General features: G+C 33.7%; 1 protein-coding gene and 1 non-coding gene across 3 annotated transcripts in view; one reads left to right on the top strand and one right to left on the bottom strand.

The window, feature by feature from the left end:
- Nucleotides 1-23,148, top strand: part of Exoc6b (exocyst complex component 6B) — a 541,291-nt gene that overhangs the window by 71,221 nt on the left and 446,922 nt on the right. For both annotated transcript variants that reach the window (XM_003469003.5, XM_063230357.1), the window contains 4 exons: nucleotides 4,568-4,615; nucleotides 6,901-6,991; nucleotides 7,100-7,145; nucleotides 17,990-18,194. In XM_003469003.5, the coding sequence (XP_003469051.1) occupies nucleotides 4,568-4,615; nucleotides 6,901-6,991; nucleotides 7,100-7,145; nucleotides 17,990-18,194 (390 nt within the window). The remainder of the gene's footprint in view (nucleotides 1-4,567; nucleotides 4,616-6,900; nucleotides 6,992-7,099; nucleotides 7,146-17,989; nucleotides 18,195-23,148) is intronic.
- On the bottom strand, nucleotides 15,030-15,221 carry LOC111756593 (U2 spliceosomal RNA). Its single transcript, XR_002791019.1, has one exon. It is a non-coding gene; the product is annotated as a U2 spliceosomal RNA (small nuclear RNA).

The raw sequence follows: 23,148 nt of genomic DNA, 5'->3' as shown, positions 1-23,148 counted from the left end.
CGTATTATATAAAATGTACCTTATTTTCTTTATAAAATCTTCAAAATTCTAAAGTGTAGAAAACATTGCATCTGAAGGTTTTAAAAGTTCATAGACCTATACAACAGTATCTATCTATCTTAAAAAAATTAGATATTGCCAACAAAATTAAGCTTCTCTTTTGTACCGCTCATAGTTTCTTTCTCCACTTAAAGGTAACAAGTCTTTTGATATGTTGTTAATGTACTATTTGTCCTTACCTAGCTATCCTAGCTTTCCATCCACATCTTGGGCTGTTCTTTTTTTTTTTTTAATTTTAAAGAGAAGAGAAAGAATAGAAAAACAAAAAGCAAGAGACATACAAACAACAATTATAAGGAACAACCAAAAATCTGAAACAATAATAACAGGCTTTCAAAACAAGATGATAGGAATTTAACAGTGGTTGTAATAGTGCATGGTTGTTATCTTCCAAAAAATTGCTCAGATTACCAGATACAGGCACACAAGATTGATCTAATCATATGACTATTAACTGTTCTTTTCCAAGAATAGAATTAGTAATATAATCATTTTAGCTATTATATATATAAACAAATTTATATTTTTTCCCTTTTTCCTCCCTTTTTTTCTCCTTTCCTCATCCCAGTTCTTTTTCCCTTTCAACAGTTTCTTACTTTTTCACAGTATCTGTTGTAATTTTTGGATCTTATTTAATTTACTCTTTGAGTTTCTTACACTAGGGAGACAATTTACATAGATGAGTCTGATTTATTTTACTTCTGAGTATGGTCTCAAGTCTGATCCATTTACCTATAAAAGTCTTGATGTGATCCATCTTTATAGCTGAGTAGTACTCCATTGTATAAAAATATCAAATCTTTTTTACCCATTTTCGGTTAATGGGCATTTGGGTTGTTTCCCAGATTTGGCTATTTGGCTATTCTTTTCATTGCCTGTTTCATACTTGTATCCCAAACCCCTCACACAGTGTCTTGGGACCTCAGTCCATGACAGTCCACAGGATATTAAAGTGGCCATGTGGTGGAATACCTCTTTGGCCATGTAGCACTGAATATTGCCTATAATGCTCATAAGCTGATGATATCCACTTTTCCTCTTCTTTCTCTCCCCTTCAGGTTGCTTCAAGTTGCAGATTCCTTCAGATTGGTCAGAATGTCTCTGAAAGAACATCTGAGCTGGATGCTACCAGTTCAGGGTTCTTGTTGCTTCAGGCTCCACCCACTTGCTCTGATGCTGAGTGGATTGATGTTTAGCTGCCCACCCAATAGACTGTGCTGTAGGGAGATCCATTTGATCTAGGTCCAGAACCAATAAAAGGTAGTTTCCTGAGCTATAAGAAAGTTTCTAAAATAGTGTCAGAGATAGAAAAGGATAAGTATTATTTATTTACAATACTATGTTAACACCACAATGAAAATATGCTCTTTAGGATGTCCATTACATGATTATAGCATGCATACATTATATATATGTCTGTGTACATACATAACATACTTATGTTTTCTAAGTCAAAAGATGTACTATCCTAAACTATTGTCAGTATAGTTTCTTTTCATTGTAATATATTGAAATAATTTTTGAGTAGTATTTAAATAGTTATTTCTTTCTTACCAGAAACATTAATCAGGCTCCTCAGGATGTATTTTGTTTTATTGAGACAGAATCTCTCTATGTAGTTCAGATAAGTCCTGAACTCATGGTAACCCTCCTGCTTCAGCCTCTCATGTATGTGATTACAGGCATATACCACCGAGCCTGGCTCAAATATATATATTTTAGACTATAGTTTGCATTGAAATCCATTTAGTGGACTTTGATTTAGTGATCTTTTAACAAACACTGAAATTAAACAGTTGACTAGGAAATATAGTATATTACATGTAGTAAGGGCAAAAATTGTTTCTTGGAAATTGTGATGTATATGTGGTGAATTGCTACGTAAAATATATTTTTAACTATGAGTTTCTGAGGTTAAAAAAAGTGAAAAATGGTATCTTCATAAGGTAAATAAAGTTACTTAAATAGGAACACTTATGCTGACTTTAGTAGTATTTATGGAGGGTTGAATTTAGAAGATATTTCCAGCAGAAGGTTAAACTAAAAATGTAGTTTATGGTTGAACAACTCCTCTGAAGCACAGTCATTCCACTTTTCTTCTGCTAGATCTTCAAGATATTTGAAGGCTGCTGTTATTCAGGGGTGTATACAATCTGAATGTAGTATCTCTGAATAAGTATTTGCCCCCTTTTTGGGCTAAAAAAATTCCTTCATCTTTTTTTCATGCCCACGTGGTAGCTTTAGCTCCCTCCCCAAATCCATTCACACCTTTTGTGCTTTAGCCTGTCAGTGGCCTTTGTAAAACATGATATCTAAATGTGATTCTCATAGTATGGTCTTACTGCTTATTACTTTACTTGTTGTAAACCAGGGGTCAGCAGATTCTATGTTGGTAAATGAAATTTTATTAGAACACAGCTATGTTAACTCATTTACTTTTACTTTTACATTTACTTTTTTTATTTACATTTTTACATGATTGCATACCTGCTACAGCAGCAGAGTTGAATAGTTACAGAGACTGTGTGGCCTGCAAAGCCTAGAATACTTACTTCTGACCTTTTATGCAATTTGTGGATCTCTGCTTTAGACAGTGCTTCTGTTAATGCCATGGATCTGCATTTTGGGCAGCTACCTCAAACTCTTTAACTCATAGTCCAGTAAAACAACAAAGTGTTTTACATGTGGTGCTGTTAAGCAATAAAGAGGTAATTTGAGTGTTTCTTGCCTTTCTTTCTAATAGTTTTTAAAGGTTTTCTGGAGGGGTCAGATTTCATTTTGTCTTTGAAAGCAGAGGTACATGTGGGAATCTGCCCTGAAAATACATAGTAAGTGTGTATAGTGCTCAGAAAAGATTTTTAAAAATTGGTTTCCTGAAAAACTAGTTTCTTGAGATAATCTTGAAAGTAGATTTGGAAAACATTTCATATGATCTCTTTTTCTTGAGTATTTACAATGTGTGTGTGTGTGTGTGTGTGTGTGTGCGCGCGCGCGTGCGCACGTGCATGAGTATGTACACTGTGTTAATAACATTAATACTTTATCTTTGAAGGTACAATTACAGGAAATACTGGGCTAGGGGAATATAATCTAAATATAAGGAGTAGTAGTTAATGGTTTAAGGCTAGTAAGCTTTTACTAAAGACAGTTTTAGAAATTAATATTGTTCATGTTTTTCTAATGTCTGAGATGATGAAGAAATTACTATTTTATGTACGTACTTTTTTTTTAACATTGGTAGAGGCATCGAAAGTATATTCTTCTCAGCAGGTTGAAGCAAGAGGATCAAAAATTTGAGCCCACCTGGGCAACTGTATAAGACCCTGTCTCTAAAACAAAAAACCAAAAAACCTTACAAAAAGGTTTAGAGATGTAGGTCTGTGTGGAGGCCTGTATTCAAGTCACAGTACCAAACCAGTAGAAACTAGTATGATTGTGTGCCCATTCCTTTAAACTATGAATTATAGATCATTTTAAGTCTTATTTGCATTTTTTTTGGTCTTTTTCCTTTTTATTGGTACTGGGGATCGAACGCATGACTGCCTGCTTCCAAAGCAGGCGCTTATGCCGCTGAGCTAAACCTCCAGCCCCTTAGTTGCATATTTTTGATGATGTGATGGGGAGATTAATGAGTATATATGGAAGTATGTTTTCTAAAATTAGATGGATAAAAAGTTGAAAATTTGATCTGTGTTAAAAAGTTGAATTTATGGACAGAGGATGGTGGTGCACACCTGTAATCCCAGCATTTGGGAGGCTGAGGCAGGAGGATCATAGTGAGTTCCAGGCCAGCCTCGGCTACATAGTGAGTTCAAGGCCAGCATGAACAACATACTGAGACTCTGTCTCAATAAACAAAACAAACAAAAAGCCAAAAGTAAAACGATACCAAAAAACGGTTGAATTTATACCTAAGCTTTCAAGAATACATTGGCAAAATGAGAATTGTCCATGCTATAATTTTTTCTTCCTAGATTATTGTAGAAATGATAAGGTCCTTCTATTTTCTCTCTCTCTCTCTCTCTCTCTCTCTCTCTCTCTCTCTCGTTTTTTCTATCTAGTGTTACGAGTATGATCTGTAGTCATTATAGTATCATAGTTTGGAATATTCCAATGTAAACCTATCGTCCATTAAATACTTCTTTTCATTGTTCAAAAGGTCATGCAGATTTCCAACAGAAAAGTGGATATAGTTTAAATTCAGGAGAATGTCACTGGACCAACATGTGGTGAAATACTGAAAAGCAGCTAGTTACCTTTTGATATTAATTTTTTTTTGAGACAGGGCACTGCAGTATAAGTATGAACCTGTGCAGTTCACGCTTGCTTCTGTAGCCCAGGCTGGCCTCGAACTCACTTTGATCTTTCTGCCTCAGCCTCCCAAGTGCTGGGATTACAGACGAGATTTCATTAATATGAAACCGTGCCTGGTTTCATATTAATTTTTGATTCTTATCCAACTGTTGTCTAAATGTTTTTATGAGTTTAAACTATCTTCTTTCCACAGAATCAAGTGACGGATACTAATAGAAAACTGCAACAAGAGGGAAAAGAAGTAAGGCCATTTTATCTTTTCAAAAAGTATTTTCAGTTTTATACCATTGTCTGTTGATGATTGTTCTTCATTTAGGGGCTTACAAAAAGTATGTAAGCATTCACCACACTGATTTCCATAGTGGTTGTATTTGTTTGTGTCTTTACCAACAATGTGCTGTGGAAGAGTTCTTTTTTCCCCATATCATTGCCAGCATTTTTTATTATTAGATTTTTTTTGATGATAGCCATTCTTTCTGGGGTATGATGGTATTTCAGTGTAGTTTTAATTTGCATTTCTCTTATGTCCAGTGATGTTGAATGTTTTTCCTTATATTTATTGGCAATCTTCTGAGAAGTGTCTTTTTATTTTGGTTGGCCATATTTTTGATTAGGTCCTTTATTTTGGGAGGGGGCCTTAATTTTTTTGGAATTCTTTAGGTGTTGTTTTATTTTTTCATAGAAATAAAGCAGAATGGTTTTTATATTTTCTTTATTAATATATACATATATTTCATTAAAATAAAAAAGACTAAACATATATTGGAAGTACTTAGGTATTACTGTTGCTTCTTCTGATGTTTATCTCAGTTAAATATATATTCATTAGTTTAATGAGGAAGGGTACAGCCTTCCTTTACTGTGTTTTTAAATCATTGATTGAAAATATGGTCAATGCCTGGAAATGTTCATTCCCTAATATTCACTTAACTTCAGTAAGACCTGTCCTAAACTTAGTTGTTGTGTCCTTACCCTTATTCCTTGCATTTTTTTGTTTGTTTTTTGGTGATATGGGGGATTGAACTCAGGACCTTGTTCATGCTAGACAAGTACTCCACCACCCAACTACATCCCCAATACTTCCTGCGTTTTTTTTTTTTTTTTTTTTTTACTTCTTCCCAGTTTATTTTTCTCCATTGAGCCTGTCATACTTTTGATTTATATTTTTACTTACATATTGGTTTTTTGTCTGTCTCCTGCCATTGGAAATAAGTTCTATATGATCAGAAAGCTTTGTTCTATTCATTGGTGTATCCTTTGTCTCTACTTAAATAGCAAGTGGCACAAAGTGGGACTCAGTAAATACTTGTTTATAAAATGAATGATGGCTGGGGATGTAGCTCAGTGGTGGAATGCTTGCTTGGTATGCATGAAGTATGGAGTTCAATCCCCAGTTTCAGGGGGCTCAAAAAAATCATTGATTCTATTAATGGATATATTCACTGTTTAAACCTTTACATTTTATGTTCATTTACTCACTTAATACTCATAGTAAACTAATGACAATGTCAGAGCAGTTATTGTGACTTTTATTGATGATGACTAAAACAGATGATTCCTAAGTTTATAAAATAATTGGTAAGACTGGGATTAAAACTGATGTTTTCGAGGCCAGCAATACATCTCAGTGGCACAGTGCCTGCCTGGCAAGCACAAAGTCATGAGTTCAGTTCCTGGCACCAAAAAACCCAAAAAACTCCCCCAAGTTTTCTGACTCATAGTTCATTACTGGTTTCTGTATCATGTACTTCCTTTATTCCCTCACACTTATTTGATGTCTAGTTTTAATAATCTTTAAAGTTTGCTTTTGATTGTTTGATCAATTACACAGTTAGGGGCATTCTCTTCATTCTTTTTTGCATATCTAAGGATAATGTTTTTAGATATGAGTGTAGGATCAGTGCTACAAATGGATAAATAAATTATTGTCTCATTATACAGAATATATGTAATTATATGGAGTACAGTTTCTACTAATATATTGTGGGTTGACTTCAGGAAGAAGCCTTTAGGAACTTCTATCTGGGAAGAAAAGTGGATTACTCTTTACTAAACTGGGTCTCATAGATAAGCCACATCTTCTGGCTTACTTGTTGAAATAGAAACTTAATTGAAGATCATTTTCATGCTCATTTGAAGCTGTATAGGAAGGACTGTTTTCTTGCAGGTTAGCTCTGGTGAAAGAAATATAGACTCAGGAGATTGATGAAACCATAAATCATGAGGAGTATGAATAGGGTTTGGAGAAAATATGTAAAATATTTTTTTCTCCTGAATAGCCTCTATATTTTAGGATTTCATTTCATGTAGTCCATTCTAACATACTCTGTATTTTGGGGAGAAAGTAGGAAACTGTCTAGGATGTTTTACTGATTGGGAAAAGCAGTTTCTTAGTCCACTTGGCAGGTCTTACTATGAAACTGTCTGGGATTTTCTGATGAATTGAACACAGTGTGGAAAATGTGACTGAAAGCTTTTTATTTACAGCTATTGGCATAATTTAGTGTTTTTTCCCTTCTTACCAAGCTGGTGATAGCAATGGAAGAGCTGAAGCAGTGTCGACTACAACAAAGAAATATTTCTGCCACTGTTGATAAGTTAACTCTGTGTCTTCCAGGTGAGCAACTAGAAATAGAGTAAGATTCTTGATGCAATTCTTTGAGCTTTAATTCTTCCTTCACTTTCTCTAAATAATGTCTGTGTGTTTTTTGCTCTCTCTTTCAAGTCCTAGAGATGTACAGCAAATTGAGAGACCAGATGAAAACTAAAAGGTAAGAATTTTTATTGAAAATTTATTGTCTAAATCTTCTTTTAATAGTCTAAACTTGTTTTTTGGCTACTTTCTTTGGATCAAGAGTGGAATATTGGGGATTAAATCTAGGTACTGGTGCGCACTAGCCAAGTACTTTACCCTTGAATCATATCCTCAGCTCTAGAATACTTTTAAGGCCTATATTTGGTATTACTTTTCCAAACATAATAACATCTTCTTTAGCCTTATGTGTATCTAGTTATTGATTCAGCTTAGATTTGTTTACTACTGATCATATGTTATATTTAATAAAAAAGTAATACTTATAGCTTGATTTTAGAAGCCCCAGTCTTTTAATGGAAAGAGAATATAATTGGTGATAGTTTGAAAGAGAAATTATGGTTTAGTGTTGTCAGAAAAAAATAGTCACTGGTTCTGGTGTAGGAGTGTATTTGTCAGACTTCCCTAGCAAAACAACCAATAAAATATTGTGCTTGTGTGTGTGCACAGGCAAGTGCATGTCTGCTCATCTCTGTGTCTAGGGAAATATTTAAGTGATTGGCTGTATGAGTGTGGAGGTTAGTAGGCCCAGAATGTACAGGGGAGGCAATGGGTTAACCTGAGTCCTAAGATAATCTTCTGGTAGAATTCAGAAGTTTAGCTGCTTTTTGCTAAGATCTTCAATTGTGATGGAAGGAGGGCCACCCACATTATGGAGAATAGTCTTAGCTCATGGTCTATTGATTTAAGTGGTAATCTTGCCCAAAACATAGCTTTACAGAACATTGCAGAAAAATGTTGGCAAATATCTGGGTAACAGAGCCTAGTCAAATTGATGCATAAAAGTAACCATCACAAAGGGCAATATCTGGGTTAACATAGCCTGGTCAAATTGACACATAAATGTAACCATAAATGTAACCATCACAAAGGGCAATGTGAAATCCAGAGAATTATTCTCCTATGTGGTGTTTCGTCTAGTTTTATTCCAGAGAAGACTCTGTAGTGACTTTCACTTTTATTCCCAAACTGAAGTAAGCATCCTTACCTTCTCTGCCCTGGGGCACTTTGCATTATGTTATGTGAAGCAATAGTTAGACAGAGTACATCTTCCTGTAATGCTAATTCCACTTGGTTTTGAGGGAAAAGGTATGACCAAAAGTGTATTTAATGTTTAAATAAGACTAGAAACATTGTAAATAAAAAGTCTGAATTCTTAAGAATTTTGAAGCTAAAGCATGAAGCATCAAATATTTTGTTTCTTTGAATTGTCTTCCACTGGAGAATATGCTCATATGGAATAAATTGATAGACTACTATGAAATGTAATGTTTAATGAAATACAAATGTAGTGATGTTTTCCTAATAACTTTTTGTCAAGTTTCTAAATTGCAGGGAATAGAAAAAGTGTGTATGCCTACTTGTCTGAATTAAAAAGAGATTAATGATTTTCCAGTTGTGACCCATATATATGTAAAGATATGTATAAACATGTATATGTGTGAACACATATCCTTATGTATATAAACATGTAGCCTAAATATATATGGGCAAATACACAGGCGCGCGCACACACGCACACAACACATATTGAATCTAGAAGTGGTCTTCCACTGAGCTATACCCTTCTTTATTTTGAGATAGGGTCTTTCTAACTGCCCAGGCTAGCCTTAAACTTATAATCCTCCTGCTCATCCTGCCAAATAGCTTGGATTACAGGCATATACCACCATGTCCGGCTATCATATTTTTAAAAATTGTCAATAAAATTTATGTCCCTTTCCTTGCTCTATTACCTTTTCCCGATTGCCTGAGGAAACTAGTATTCTTGTCTGTGTTTTATTTATTTATTTACTTATTTGCATTGGGAGTCGAACTCCCCACCTCACGTTTGCCAGGTAGGCGCTTATGCTGCTGAGCTGAATCCCTTGCTGTGTTTTAAATGTCTATAAGTCACGTTATTTTATTATCTAGATGATTCTTAGTTCTTGTTGAGATCCATTCATTCACTCAACAAAAATGAATTATGTTCTAGTTTATGTTAGGTGTCACTCTTGATGCTTGGGATATAGCTATGAATAAGGCATAAAAATGTCTGCCTTTATGGGATTTTCATGCGAATGTTGAACTTTCCTTTATGAGTATAGATTTAGTACACCCATTTTAGTCATTGTGTGATTGTTCACTATGTGAATAACTCATATTTCCTCTCCTAGTTTCAGTGATTATTTATTGTAAGTGCTGTTTACCAATATTTTTAGTTCACCTTTATTCTGGAACCAGGTAGGGTTATAATTCTTGGGCTTCCTTGTATAGGTAGGGCTCTATGACTGTTTTGATAAGATATGAGTAAAAGTAATGTGTGTCACCTTTGAGTTTAGCATTCCATTTCAAATGCAGGATCTTTCAGAGTACTTTATTTTTCCTTAGTTGCGATAAGTAATAATGTTTATGATAGTTCAGTCCTTGGTACTTTTAATGAGGAGAGCTTCCTTGCCTACTTACTAAGTTTTAAACTCGTGTTTTAGGTCAGTAAGACTTTCGGGATTGTTGTTACTGGTACTAGGTGGGACATTTGGATGATTCTATTTGTTTGCGGTGCAGACAATGTATAATAAATATTTTAGAAAAAATATCTTTGTTCATGTCTTTGGACTGACATTTGTGACTTAATGTTCCCAAAACAACACTGTTGTGTGAATGGATCACATGGATAAGCAGGTCTGATGTCGCTCCTGAGGTTCTGCATTTTTCACAAGCCAGAGGCCATGAGGGTTCCAGAGGTCCAGGCAATTGATTACCTAGAGAGCAATCAATTAGATCAAAGAAAGGATGTGTGGTCTTGTGTTTTGCTAGATACTGTTTTCCAAAGTGGTTCACCCATGTACATTAACACCAGTGTTTTATGTAAGATTTGTTATTTTACCTCGTGGTAACATCTTTATTGCCAAACTTTTTTTTTTTTTTCAATTATAATAGATCACTGGTAGTTTTTCATTTCTTTGATTATAGTATTGTAAGTGCCTTTTGGACATTGAAGTTTTATTTAATATAGTGTGTTCATTTTCTTGTGTTATTTTCATATTCATAGAAATTAATTATATATGTTATGGGGTACCTTTTTCTGTCAATATGTACAAATACTGTCTTCCTATCTATGGCTTATTTATTAACTTTATAGAGTTAATATTTTTGTAGTTTTTGATATAGTGAAATTTATTTTGTGAATTAAAACATTATTATTAATTTTTGTCTTTTTGAGACACGGTGTCACTGTGTAGTTTAGTCTGGCCTTGATCGCACTTTATACTCAGGCTGGCCACAAACTCTCAGTGATCCTCCTGCCTCAAGCCTTCATAGAGCTGGGATTACAGGTGTGTACCACACCCCCCAGCTAAAAGTATTACTTTTAAGCATTCAAAGATTCAGTAAATTTTTTTTCCCTGAACAATTTGAAAATAAGATGTTAATATGAAACTCTGTCACCTTTAATACTGTACTTTAGTCTGATTTACTATAAATATTTTCCTTTGCAACAGCATTGTAATAGAGAATGGAAATTAACACTGGTATATTACTATCATCTAGTCCTTACAATGAATTTGTTTTGCCAGTTGCTTTTATCTTGTTCCTTGTAGCTAAAGAATCCAGTTCAAATCATATGCTGCATGTAGTTGTCATATTTCTTTAATTTTTTTGAGTTTGGAATTCTCTTTGGTTTCTCCTTAACTTTTATACTCTTGTCATTTTTGAAGATTATGTGTTTGTTATTTTATGACCTTGCTTTTAAAAATTGATCTCATGTTTCAGTCTCTGCTTTTCAGTTGTTTAAATCTTTTACACTTAATTCAGTTATCGGTATATGGGTTTAAATCTATCTTCTAATTTATATTTCATTTATTCTGTTTTTTATCCCCTCTCTCTAGTAATGCCATTTTTCTCAATCAGTTGACTGCATTTTAGGATTCTGTCTTATCTTCAATAATGCCTTATAAACTTGCTTTCTTTTGTTTTTTTGTGGTTGCTTCTAACATTACAATGGATATCTTTAGTTTATTATGGATCTTTAAGTAACATTATGTCAGATCACATACAATGTAAGATTCTTTTAACACTATACTTTCCTTTAAGTGGAAAAGCTGACTAGTCTGATTTGACCATTACAGGTATACCTTTATTGATTATCACACTGCATCCTAGACGTATATGCAGTTATTAATAAATTTAAAAGGCTTTCATTTTATTATCCCTTTATCTGTATCATAGTTATAAATCTTATTTCAAAATGTGATATGTAGTGACTGTAATTATTTCCATTTTGCTATGAAATATTTTTTTTTTTTGCTTTTTAAAAAATTAAAAAATAAAGAAAGAAATTTTATATTTACCTTCTTGCTGATGCTCTTTTAGCCCTGTTGGTAGTTTTCCTTTGGTATTACTTATCTCTTCTGCTTGAAGATTGTCCCTTAACATTTCTTGTTGGATCAGTTGGCTGGCTTTGAATTCTCTGAAAAATAATAATATTTATGTACAAATCTTTGTGCATATTCATTCAATTTTCTTAGAAATATACGTAGGACTGGAATTGATAGGTCATATAATAATTCTGTATCTCCATTTTGCAGGACTACTAGACTTTTTTGCAGAGCAGCTGCATCTTTTTATCTTCCAAACAGTAATATGTGAGGGTTCTAATTTCTGCACATCTTAGTCAATACTTATTGTCTGTGTTCACATGTTTCACAGTGGGCAGGAAATGTTATCTGGTACATCTTCATTTGAAAAATATTTTTGATGAATCTATTCTAAGTTTTAGTTTCAATAGCTCATAAAAAATTATTTCATTGTATTTGGCTTGTATAGTTTTTGAGGTGGCGTATATGAATTGTCTCACCTTTGTCTCTCTGTACATAAAGGCATCTCTGTGTCTTCATCAGCAATTTTAAGACTTTGTTCTTATTCATTTCCAACAATTTGATTTTGTTGTTCTTTGGTGTAAGCATATGTGTGTGTATAAATGCATGTATGTATTTCTCCTGTTTGTGGTTTATTTAGTCTCATGAATCTGAAGGTTTTTAATTTTTATACAATCTGGAAAATGTCCAGATACAGTTTTTCACTATATTTTTCTATCCTTTTTCTATTGCCTTTCTGGGGCTTTAATTATTGAACAGGTTAATACAGTCTCATAGGTTACTTGAAGATCAGTTTTTTTGCCCCCTCAGTCTGTGTTAATCTGTTTTATTTATTGCTGCGTTCAAGTACATTGATCTCTGTTTTTTTTTTGTACTCTGATGTTTTTATACTATCCAGAGAAATTTCCATTTCAGATGATAAAATTTTCATGTGCAGAAGATGAGTTAAAAAATTTGTTTCCATATGCGTGTGCACGTACATACGTGTACACACACACACACACACACACACACACGCAATTCCCGTAGCTGTTTTCATATACTTTTTCTGCCACTTTTGGCTCTTTTGAATCTGCTTCTGCAAGATTGACTTTGTTTTGTCTGGGTAGAGATCGGTTTTAAAATTCTTAAGTTTATTAATTTTTGAGTGGATACCAGAGATTATGATATTATGTTGATGAACTTCTGGATCTGGTGGGGGTGCTTTATTCTTCTTAGAGATGTTGGGCCTTATTTTGGCAAATAATGTAAGTTGCAGATTGCTTGATCCTTTCACATCCTCATCTGAAAGCTCTGCTAGGCCCACCTTCATTGGGGTCAGTCACCTTTACTAAATAACAATTTGATCTCTGTGTACTCTGAATAAGTCAGCAGGCCACATGAACTCTTTATTTTGACTGTTTAGAGTTGACATTTCTCTGCTTTGAGCTCATTGAAATGTTCATCTTATATCTCACTTCTAGTTTCTGCCTTTCTCCTCTAGTTTTTCTTTCCTTTTTTGCCTGTGTAGAATTTCATTGTCCCCAAGATTGGTATAGTACTCATAAAAGACTTAAGGGAAACCTTTTGTAGAATTTTGTAATTTTTTTTCTAGGAGTATACTGTTTTCTTTAAACTACCTCAGCCTTGCTGAAATACTATTTCAACTTTCAGTCAGTGAATCTGCTGGGCATTATTTGGGTTTCTCTGTGTCCATTATCTAGAAATCACCTTCAGGTAAATAACCCAATTGATTATTAAATTTGCCTTGTTTGTTTTTCTTGTTTAAGAGATCACAATTCTGTGTTGCCTGATGTCCAGTGAAAACAGTTGTTTTATGCATTTTAGTCCTTACCACACTTGTTTATAAATTGGGAGGTTATGCCTTTCTTTGTTATGCCTTCAAGGCTAGGATTTTACTTTTTTTTTTAAACAACAAATACTGTTGCATTTTGTGCTCCCAAAGAAAAGATACCTTACCATCTGTCTCTAGCAAATAGAAGGGATGGTTACTGATACTTTTTTGATTATGAAAGGAACTAATATTTTCTTGTGGTAATAGCTTTTACTTCATATTTTATCATACCTTGAATTTTAAAAAATTCTTGTAAGTAGTTATGAGTTACTTTTAAGGACCACTTCCTGTAATTTTAAAAGCCATCATTATGAAAGAGTTCCATGCCATGGCAAAAAACTACTGAAATTTTATTTGGTTGGAATCAACATTCTCTTATGATAGCATTCAACAATGTCTCGGTTATTTGGATCTTAGGTACCCGACTTACACATTTTTCAGCTCTTCTTCTGCCTTTTTCCTTTTATTTCTTGTCTTATATGCTTCATTGTATTTCTTCTGTTTCTGGATTGCTGCATGAGGGAGGCAAGAGTGAACATATACAAATAAAACTTAGGGTTACACTTTTGATTCAGTTTTAATAAGGCTTGGAGATTTTCCAAAGAGATATTAAAATCTTGTGGGTATTTGATGGCCACTGGGAATAGATTTTTTAAATACTTATATAGGTGTTCTATTTGTTATCAGTTATCTATTGTTGATATGGAAATATACTACACATTTGAATAATCTTAATGATTTACTATGGTTGGAACCTGAATATGCTATGAGGAAAAGAAGTTAACATTCTTTGTTGCCAGGAATCACTGAGTTTTGTACTAATTAGCCTTGAAAAATGTGGAGCTGTTTGACAGACCAGATGTTTTCAGCATGAGCCATGTGTCTCATCAGTGAATGTGCCTTGTGTCTGCAGGCAACATTGTTAGATTTTTTTCATTCTATAAACAGTGTTCCAAAATATAACTAAACCCCAAAGTATGTTTATCTTTTTGGCTTAATTTCTGGCTTTCTATCCATTCTAAAGTTTCTGTCTAAAGGAATTGCATTTTATTACACATAGGTCTTCATACCTAATTATAGTATAAACACCATTCTGTTTACACTGAACCATGTGAATTGTACTGTTTTTGCATCTGTAAAATTTTAATAAAGTCTATTTCAGATTTGACTATATTTGTATTTTTATTTCTAAATTTAGGAATAAACCTTTCTTCTGTTCATTTATTTGGATTAAGATTTTGATTCTTGGAATGCATGAGAGAAGCCATAGAAAGAAATAAAATAAACTAGTCTTTAGGCTTTATTGTTTGTGATACTAAATGCATTGGAGCAAGAAGAGGTAACGTATCTGCTGTGAAAATCATTTGTTAAGTCCAAACTAGTGCTATAAGTCTTTTTTATTTATAGGGGTGAAACTGGAGGTTTCTTGTACTAAATATTTCATGGCAAATGTGGAAATTAGGGCATTTAAACACAAAGAAAGTTCTGACTTATAATACTGCCATCTAGAGAAAAATGTCATGGCTAACACTTTGCATATGTTTTTCTAGTCATTGTTCTGTACTTTGTGTACTCAGTGATCATATATTTATAATTTATATATATTTATAATTTTAAAATGTTACAGTTATACTTGAGAGATGTATTATTTTATAATCATTGTGCCATCCCTGGAGTTATTAGACTACTATGTTGATGCATGGAATATGTGGAGCAAGCTCCCATTTCATCTCCTTGATCCCAAAATTCATTTGATGTATTGCTCCTAGATAGTGGCTGTATCATATATGAAACTAATAAGAACAAATACTATATTTTATCTTAACTGAAAAGTTGAGAAGTCTATTGTTTGAAATGATTTTCATTCAACAATATTGCACACATTTTATTTCATTCTTTTAATACATGGATATATCATGTTTAGAATAGTTGTTTTCACTAACATTTTCATTGAAAATATGTTTACCAGCAGGTTGTGAATTTCTACTTATTGAAAATACTGATGGGGAAAAAAAGAGAAAATACTGATAGTAATACATGTGTTTTAAGAAATCTTGAGTTGAGTGATAAAATTCTTTTTTTTGTTGTTTTGCATATATATATATTAGTCCTTTTTTGTTTTCCTGTGAATTTTGTTTCTATTTCTTTTCTTTCTTCTTCTTTTTCTATCTTGAAAGTTCCAAGTATTGCTGAGCTGAATGACTTTCTTAAAAATATATATATATATATATATTTTAAGGACATTTAGCAAGTGTAGGTATCACATTTTCTTTTCAATTAGTATATGTTTGCAGTCCATGATGATTACATTCATTGTGGGGAGTTAATGCATGTATATAACATATCTTAATTATTCTTATTCCCTTTCTTCTTCCTTCCTGATTTCTCCTTCCATCTCTAGGTTTTCTTGTTTGCAAAAGGTCTATTTCTATGTTTCCTATTGTCTTTTGTTTTGGGTTTTAAGTTACTTATACTTAAGTTTTCTCATGTAAGAGAAACTGTAATATTTAAGTTCATGTGTCTGATTGCATCCATTTTCCTGTAAATGACTCTAGTTTGTTTTTCTGTATGGCAGAGTAGTGTTCCATTGTGTATCATTACCACATTTTCTTTACTCATTCTTCCGTTAATGTGTAGCCTGCTTGCAAGATTTTATTTGTTATGAGTTGTGCTGCTATAAACATTAGTATGCATGTATCACTGTAATTTGGTATCTTTCATTCTTTCTGGGAAAGCTAGAAGCGGAGTATATGGCTGAATGAAATTACTAATTTTACTGTTTTGAGAGATTTCTGTGCCGGTTTCCATAGTAGTTGTAACTAGTTTACATTCCCACCAACAATGTACAAGGGATCGTTTTCTACTGTGATCACACCCACATTTGTTGTTACTTAATTTTTTGATTCATCTATATATTTTATAAACCCAAATACACAGTATTAGAATCATTGCTTTTAAAAATCTTAACTTTTTGAGAAATTAAAAGAAAAATATATGTTTTTACTCTGTTACATTTAGGATTTATTTATTATATCCTATGTTCTTTGGAGTGTGTGTGTGTGTGTGTATGTGTGTTCAATCTGTGGTCATATCTTTCAGGCTGCCTTTAGAGTTTCTTGTAAGGTAGGTTGGCTAGCAAGAAATTCCGTCTTTCCTTCTTTCTTCCTTCTCTTTTTTCTTCTTTTTTTCTTCTTAGAGTATCACTAAGTAGTCCAGCAGGCTGGCCTTGAAATTGCTGGTAGCCCGGGCTGAGTTTAGAATTTGTGGTCTCAGCATCAGCCTCCTAAGTGTGAGGATTACAGGTGTCCACCACTATGCCTGGGACATTACTTCAATTTTTTAAAGGATTCTCATGAACTAACTATTGATTAGTTCTTGTGCTCAAACCAACTTGAGCCAGTTAAGATTTCTAGTCTTTGCCAGTAGATATGTTTAGGTATTACACCAAAAATTCAGGTATTTTCTAAGTCTGTCTGAAGTTTTACTTTCTGCCAGGCTTTCTTAGGTCTCCTGTGTGTTCCTGAAGCCTCCTAGTCAGCCAGGACTGAGTCGAATGCTTAGGTCTTTTCTGAGTGTTTCCTGCTTGTGTGCAGATTTTCAGTGGGCTAGACGTAGGCACAAAGCACATCAAGTCTTTATTTCTATGACCTTCCTGTTAAATTTCTGGTTAGTACTCCAATCTGCCTTTTGTCACAGCCAGGCTACAACTTTAGGCCAGTGGAGTTGGAGACTTTTCCTGTTCACATTTTTATTTTTATTTTGTTTTTTACTGTGGTTACCAATTTTACCAAGAATGCCACTTATTAAGGGTTTTGCACCCTCTGCTCCAAATTTTGTTTTCCTCTAATGTCAGTGAAGCTGTTGGCTTTCATGGTTAGTCATGAACAGTGACCAGGGAACAAAGAATTTGGGGTGTGTGTGTGTATGCGCACGTGCAGGGTGTGGTGTTACTGCAAGTAGGCCCAGGGAAAAATACTACAGAGTTCCACCATTGAGCCGTTTTCAGGAATAAACATTTCTTGATTTGTTGTTATTTTTTGGTCAGTTTCTAGAGCCCTGAAATGGTTGTCTTGGATAGTTTTGTCATGAGTTTGAATGAATCACTGGGTAGAAGATGTGACAGGCTCCTGCTTTAGTTGGGAGTCTATACTAGAATACTTCATTTTACAGGTTGATTTTATTTTTGGCATTGAGATGATCGTTCTACATTTTCTTTTGTTAGCTCGTATCTATTTTAAGCTTTATATATTCCTTAGATAAAATCTTTTTTGATTGTACTGTACTAGCATTTTAAAGCATATATTAATTTGTAATAATTTGATTTTTTCAAACGCGAAAAGGAAGAGATAAAAGGAGTGTAGGAAGAGAGGGAATGAGAATGGAAAAAGAATTGAGATGTGGTTCATGTATCAACTCCCCAAACATAATCATTATTTAAGTAAATATGTATTAATAAAAACTGAAAAATAATTGAATAGTTTTTTAAAAAATCAATAATGGATTTATCTTAATGCATAGTGGAAACTAAATCAGGCTAGAAGTTTTTCCTGAAGAGTATATCTGTGACCCTAAGGAAGACTGAATTCAGCTAAAAGGAATCAATTCCTTTTGTAGGCATTATCCTGCACTGAAAACTCTGGAACATCTAGAGCATACTTATCTGCCTCAAGTAAGCCACTATCGATTCTGCAAGGTGATGGTGGACAACATCCCCAAGCTTCGAGAAGAAATAAAGGATGTTTCTATGTCTGATCTCAAGGATTTCCTGGAGAGCATCCGCAAACATTCAGACAAAATTGGAGAGACAGCCATGAAGCAAGTAAGTCTTGGGTTTATGATAGGTTGGACATTGCCTTTACAAATATTCAGTTGAATATGGATTTCTTTTGCCAAGTGTCTTGCTTGTTTCTTATCATTTTAAGTAAGTCCTTTATTTTTGTGGAAACATAGGATTAAAAATATTTTTTATTATCTTAATAGAGCAGTAAACTATTAATTAGTATTGTTTTGCTCTGTGGATGTCCAGTAAATTGGATGTCCAATACATTAATCAGTTATGGTTTATATTGAGGATTTGAGAGAAATTAACTTTGTTGCTTTTTAAAAAAATAAATACTTCCTTTCATTTTGATATGACTTGAAACTTAAAGCAATTTAAAGTTTTCCTTCTAGTTAATGATCTAACTTTTGTACCTTTGGCTGATTATTTGGTATATAAGCAACATATAATATTATACATGAGTTATTTCTGATACAAACAGAAATCAATGAGAATAAATCCTTTTGATAAATGGTGTGATTTATAATCAAAGAAAGGTTTGTTTTGGTCATTATGAATACAAGAACATTAATGATTTGCAGTAGTTTTTGTTTTTTTGAAATTTAAGTCACTTTAGTTTTGTTAAACCTCTCAGTATACCTGATGATGTAACTTACAACAATAAATAGAAGACTTGGTTGTTTATGGAAAGTGTGTTCTGGTTTCATAAACACCAATCTTCTTGAATGGGTTATTTGGAGTTCTTATCATTCTGTGGAGAATGAGGGAATGGATTTTATTTGGAACCATATTTTAGGTCTCAACTAGCTTTAATATTCTCAGTTTGGCTGTCTCTCTGATTTTGTAAAAGAGGTTTGTCAGTTATCTTTTTCTTAAGGCAGTGCAGGTACTCCACACACACTCCTTTGAATCTTATTCTTTACAAAGATAAAAACTATTTTGATGATAAATCTGGTAGAAATAATCATGTCATTTGTTTTATAGTGGGTATGAACATATTAATCATTGAAGATATACCTTTGCATTGTTATGTTTAGATAAAAAGATATCAAGTAAGACAAGCTTTTACTATTTTTGACTTTTTTGTTAAATTTTAAAATAGGAAAGCCTAGTACAAAGTCTCTATGGTTGCTACCTTTTTAAAGGTTGTTATTTAGGCCTTTGCCTGAGAAATTTATTTAACTTCCTTTTTGATGAAAGAGGAATTCATTAAGAATGTTACTACCTATTTACTCTGAGATTAAGTAGTTTCATTACTTAGCTATCTGAGGAAATGAATGCCCCAGAAAGTGAAAAGACTTGCTCAAGTTCAAACAATTTGCAGAGGTCAGATCTTACAGTAGAATTCAGGTCAGGTTGAAATGAATTTATCTCCTATGGTTTACTCAGTCTGTATAAATTATTAGCTGTTTGCTTTACATTTTTAATGGAATATTAAATGAATTCAGGAATTTTATTTAAGTCTTTATTCCTCCTATAAAATTTTTCATCTCAAGAATTATTCTTAGTGAATGTATTATATATATATGAGCAATCCTTGAATAAGCATATCTAACATATTTAAAAATTTTCTGTAGTACCTAGAAAGTAAGGATAATAGGAGAAATTAGTAAGTACTTTGTATTTCTTAAAAGTTAACAAATACTTGTGGAATTCATGAATATTAGAAAAGAAGGAGAGGAAGTAGTTTATTTCTCACTTATGTAAAGCCTTAAATGGCATTTCTCATTTGTGATTTTTTTTTTCATACATGGTGATGATTTGGGATTTAGAATCTCTCCATTGAGAGGCTGTCCTATTTTTAGTATGACTTTAAAGATTGGAGCAGAAGGGGAAATGCTTTTAGGGGCAGCATGTATGCAAAGTATTATTCTGTTCACATTTCATTTGTCAGAACTCACTGTCCATCTACAAGGAAGGCTGGGATACATAATCCCACTCTTTCCTTAAAGTGAAGATCACATAAATTTGGTGACTAGTTGCTAGTGTCTGGCATTTCCTGGTTACTAACTACTTATTTGTTGTCTTCCTGGGCATAGACTACAGTCACTGTTTCCCTGAGGGAGCGAGCCCAGTGGTCTGTCTACTCTGGGGTCTCTAGGATGCTCAACTTTCTCTGTTAGATTCAGATGTGGCTCTTCATAAGCTGGTAACCAAGTAGCTAAAATTATGAGTTATATGCACTTACTCCCAATACAGGGTAAGGAAGGTAGGATGGAGTAAGTACCATTTACAAAATGAAACAAAAAGTTAGATTTTGAAAAGGAGAACGAATAGAAGACAAATATTATTCTCTGGTCCGTAGCAGTTATTCTGTCTTCTTGGGCAGCATTGGGAAGTCTGTCAGCCTGAGTAATAGGGAAACTTCTTTTCTTTTCTTTGCGGAAAGAACTCCTGTGTCCATTGTTCTGGGTATCTAGGTATGCCTTGTTTTTCCCTTATTTTTATCTAGTACATTTCTGAAGAGGATGTTGAGCAAAAGACATTCATTAGAAGACATATATTTTTCTCTTTTTCTGTGTATATGATTATGTTTAGGTACATCTGCATTCACATTTATTTCTACATCTATTTATAGCTTTCACTGTCTGTTTTTTGCTCCTAAAAGGTTAGGGGTGTGAGGGTTATTTTAAGGCTCTGAACAGTTGGAAGTTATTTTAGTCCACATTTGTGTTTTTTGGCATTGTAGTTTTCCCATAATTATCCCAATCTATTTCTTTCTAGTAGATACTGTGTGTACACTATACCCAATATTCTTTCCTAAGCAGTGTTTTAAGACTAGTGATGCCCTGTTTAGGGAAGTAGTAAAAGAAGGGGGAGTATGTCCTTGCCTCATTCTTTTTTCTTAGTTTAGTGGTTTACTTTGAGGCTGTATGAAACAATCAGAGAGAAGTTCACGTTGGAATCTGATCTGCACTTCAGGATTGAGTCACTTTGTTTAGCTACAAGTTTTCTTTGGAATTTATTGTTCAACTCTTTATTATGCTTTTACTGTTTGGGCTCTCTATATATTCAGCTTTCTGACCCTCTCTGAGTCTCAAGTTTCTAGACTTCTTTTTCTTGCAATTTCAGTCTGCAACTTCTTTTTGAGCTCACCTCTTTTATGTAATACTTCGCAAAAAGCAGATAGAAAATGCTAATGTACATGAAATTTTGACTCTTCATTCATTTATAGTGCTATATGCTAGAAGCCCAGTAGGCATTTAGTATGCCTTTCACTTTTTTTTTTTTATCTTATTGGTACCGGGGCTCGAACTCACGACCGCCTGCTTGCAAGGCAGGTGCTTATGCCGCTGAGCTAAATCCCCAGCCCCCGCCTTTCACTTTCTACAAGTTGTATTTTACTAGTTGTTTCTCCATATATAGTTGCATTCTCCAGCCTTTTAGCTTGTTAAATGTGTTTCCTTGCTGCCCGTTGCCTAACCATCAATCTAACAGTATTTATTTTAGCTTTAATTGTTACTATTGTTTTCATAGCACTATATTTCTAACAACAGTTTTTGGAATTTATTAAAATATTCTGCCTGGTATAAAAAATCTCCATAATTTCACAATGGCAGTTTTACTTTTTTGCTTATGGAAAGGCTAAAATGGATATTTCTTCAAGAGATGCTCAAGGGATCAAGACTCTTTTCACTTATGGACTACTGCTCAGCCTACAGCTTCCATTGGTATAAGCAGAAGAAAAAGAAAGTGAATGAGTCATGAATTTTTTTCAGACTGAACCAAGCTTGTAAGGGATGCATGTTACTTCTGCCAACATTATATTGGCCAGAGCTCAAACACTACAAAGGAGGCTTGGAAATAACAGTCAAACTTTGTGTCTAAGGGAAGGAGGAAATAGTTTTGGTGAATAGCTAGCTAGTTTTTTCTAGAACCTGCTATCATAAAGTATAGAATAACAAATATTTTCCATGTCTCTTGCCTTTTTCTTTATAATTGTCATCCCCCAAGAGGTTACAAATTCTGTTTTTAGCGTTATTGGTGCTTTATTATTTTTAGTTCAGAAATCATGATTTTGACTTTTAAATAATTTTTTCTTATATTGTTCTTACAGTAACTTCCATTTAAAATGTTTCTAAATAGAATCATTGAGAAAACAGATTTGAAGGTTTTAGTATCTGTTGTTGGCTTGAAATTTTTTAGAAATTACATGGGTGACTGCTTTTTCTTGGTGCATATCCCCCCTTGTTTTGTTTTGTGAGTTGCTGCAGTAATGCATGGGTAGACTTCATTTTTAGAACAGTAATCTGAAGGGGCTAGATTGGTCAGCTGGCTTTCTCTGTGATATACCAGCAAAAACAAATCACTGGAATGTTCTACTGAACATGTTGGGCTCTAGGCATTTGTGGTTGTTTTTTTAATGGTACTAAGGATTGAACCTTTGGTCTTCACACTTAGCCATATCCCTAGTCCTTTGTTATTTTTTATTTTCAGGGGGTCTTGTTATGTCGCCACGTCCGGTCTTGAAGTTGTGATCCTACTGTCTCAGCCTCTCCGAGTGCTAGGATTTCTGATATGTGTCAGTATGCCCAGTTGTTCTAAGTATTTAATCAAGATTATACTCTCACGCTGTTTCCTGTCTAAGTTCATCATACTATTTGAGGATGAGTGAAATATATATAATTTGTGCACCAGTCTGTATTTGAGGTTTTATATTGGCTTTGGATGGAACTTTATCACTAGAAAGCTTTATGCTTTGATTGTATGTGGTTGGCGAAATTTTAAGATGGCCCCAAGATTCCTGCTTCCCGGTGTATACATCCTATAAAGTCTCTTCCCTGAGGGTGGGTGTGCTGCTTCTAAAGTGGGACAGGAGATTAGAGATAGAAAAAGAGAAATTCACAGCAGCAGATGATATTTTTTTGTTGGTCTTTGAACAATGGTGGAGAGGACCATGTAGCAGGAAGCCTTTGGCAGCCTTGAGTTGCTGAGTGATCCTTGATGACAGCAACCAGAAAATGGGGACCTTAACCTCATAAATCACAAGCAA

Source organism: Cavia porcellus, unplaced genomic scaffold (assembly GCF_034190915.1).
Source record: "Cavia porcellus strain 051 isolate PalLab524CR breed Dunkin Hartley unplaced genomic scaffold, mCavPor4.1 scaffold_18, whole genome shotgun sequence".
NCBI lineage: Eukaryota > Metazoa > Chordata > Mammalia > Rodentia > Caviidae > Cavia > Cavia porcellus.
The sequence above is the reverse complement of the archived record's forward strand: the minus strand, read 5'-3'. Positions and strand labels throughout refer to the sequence as shown.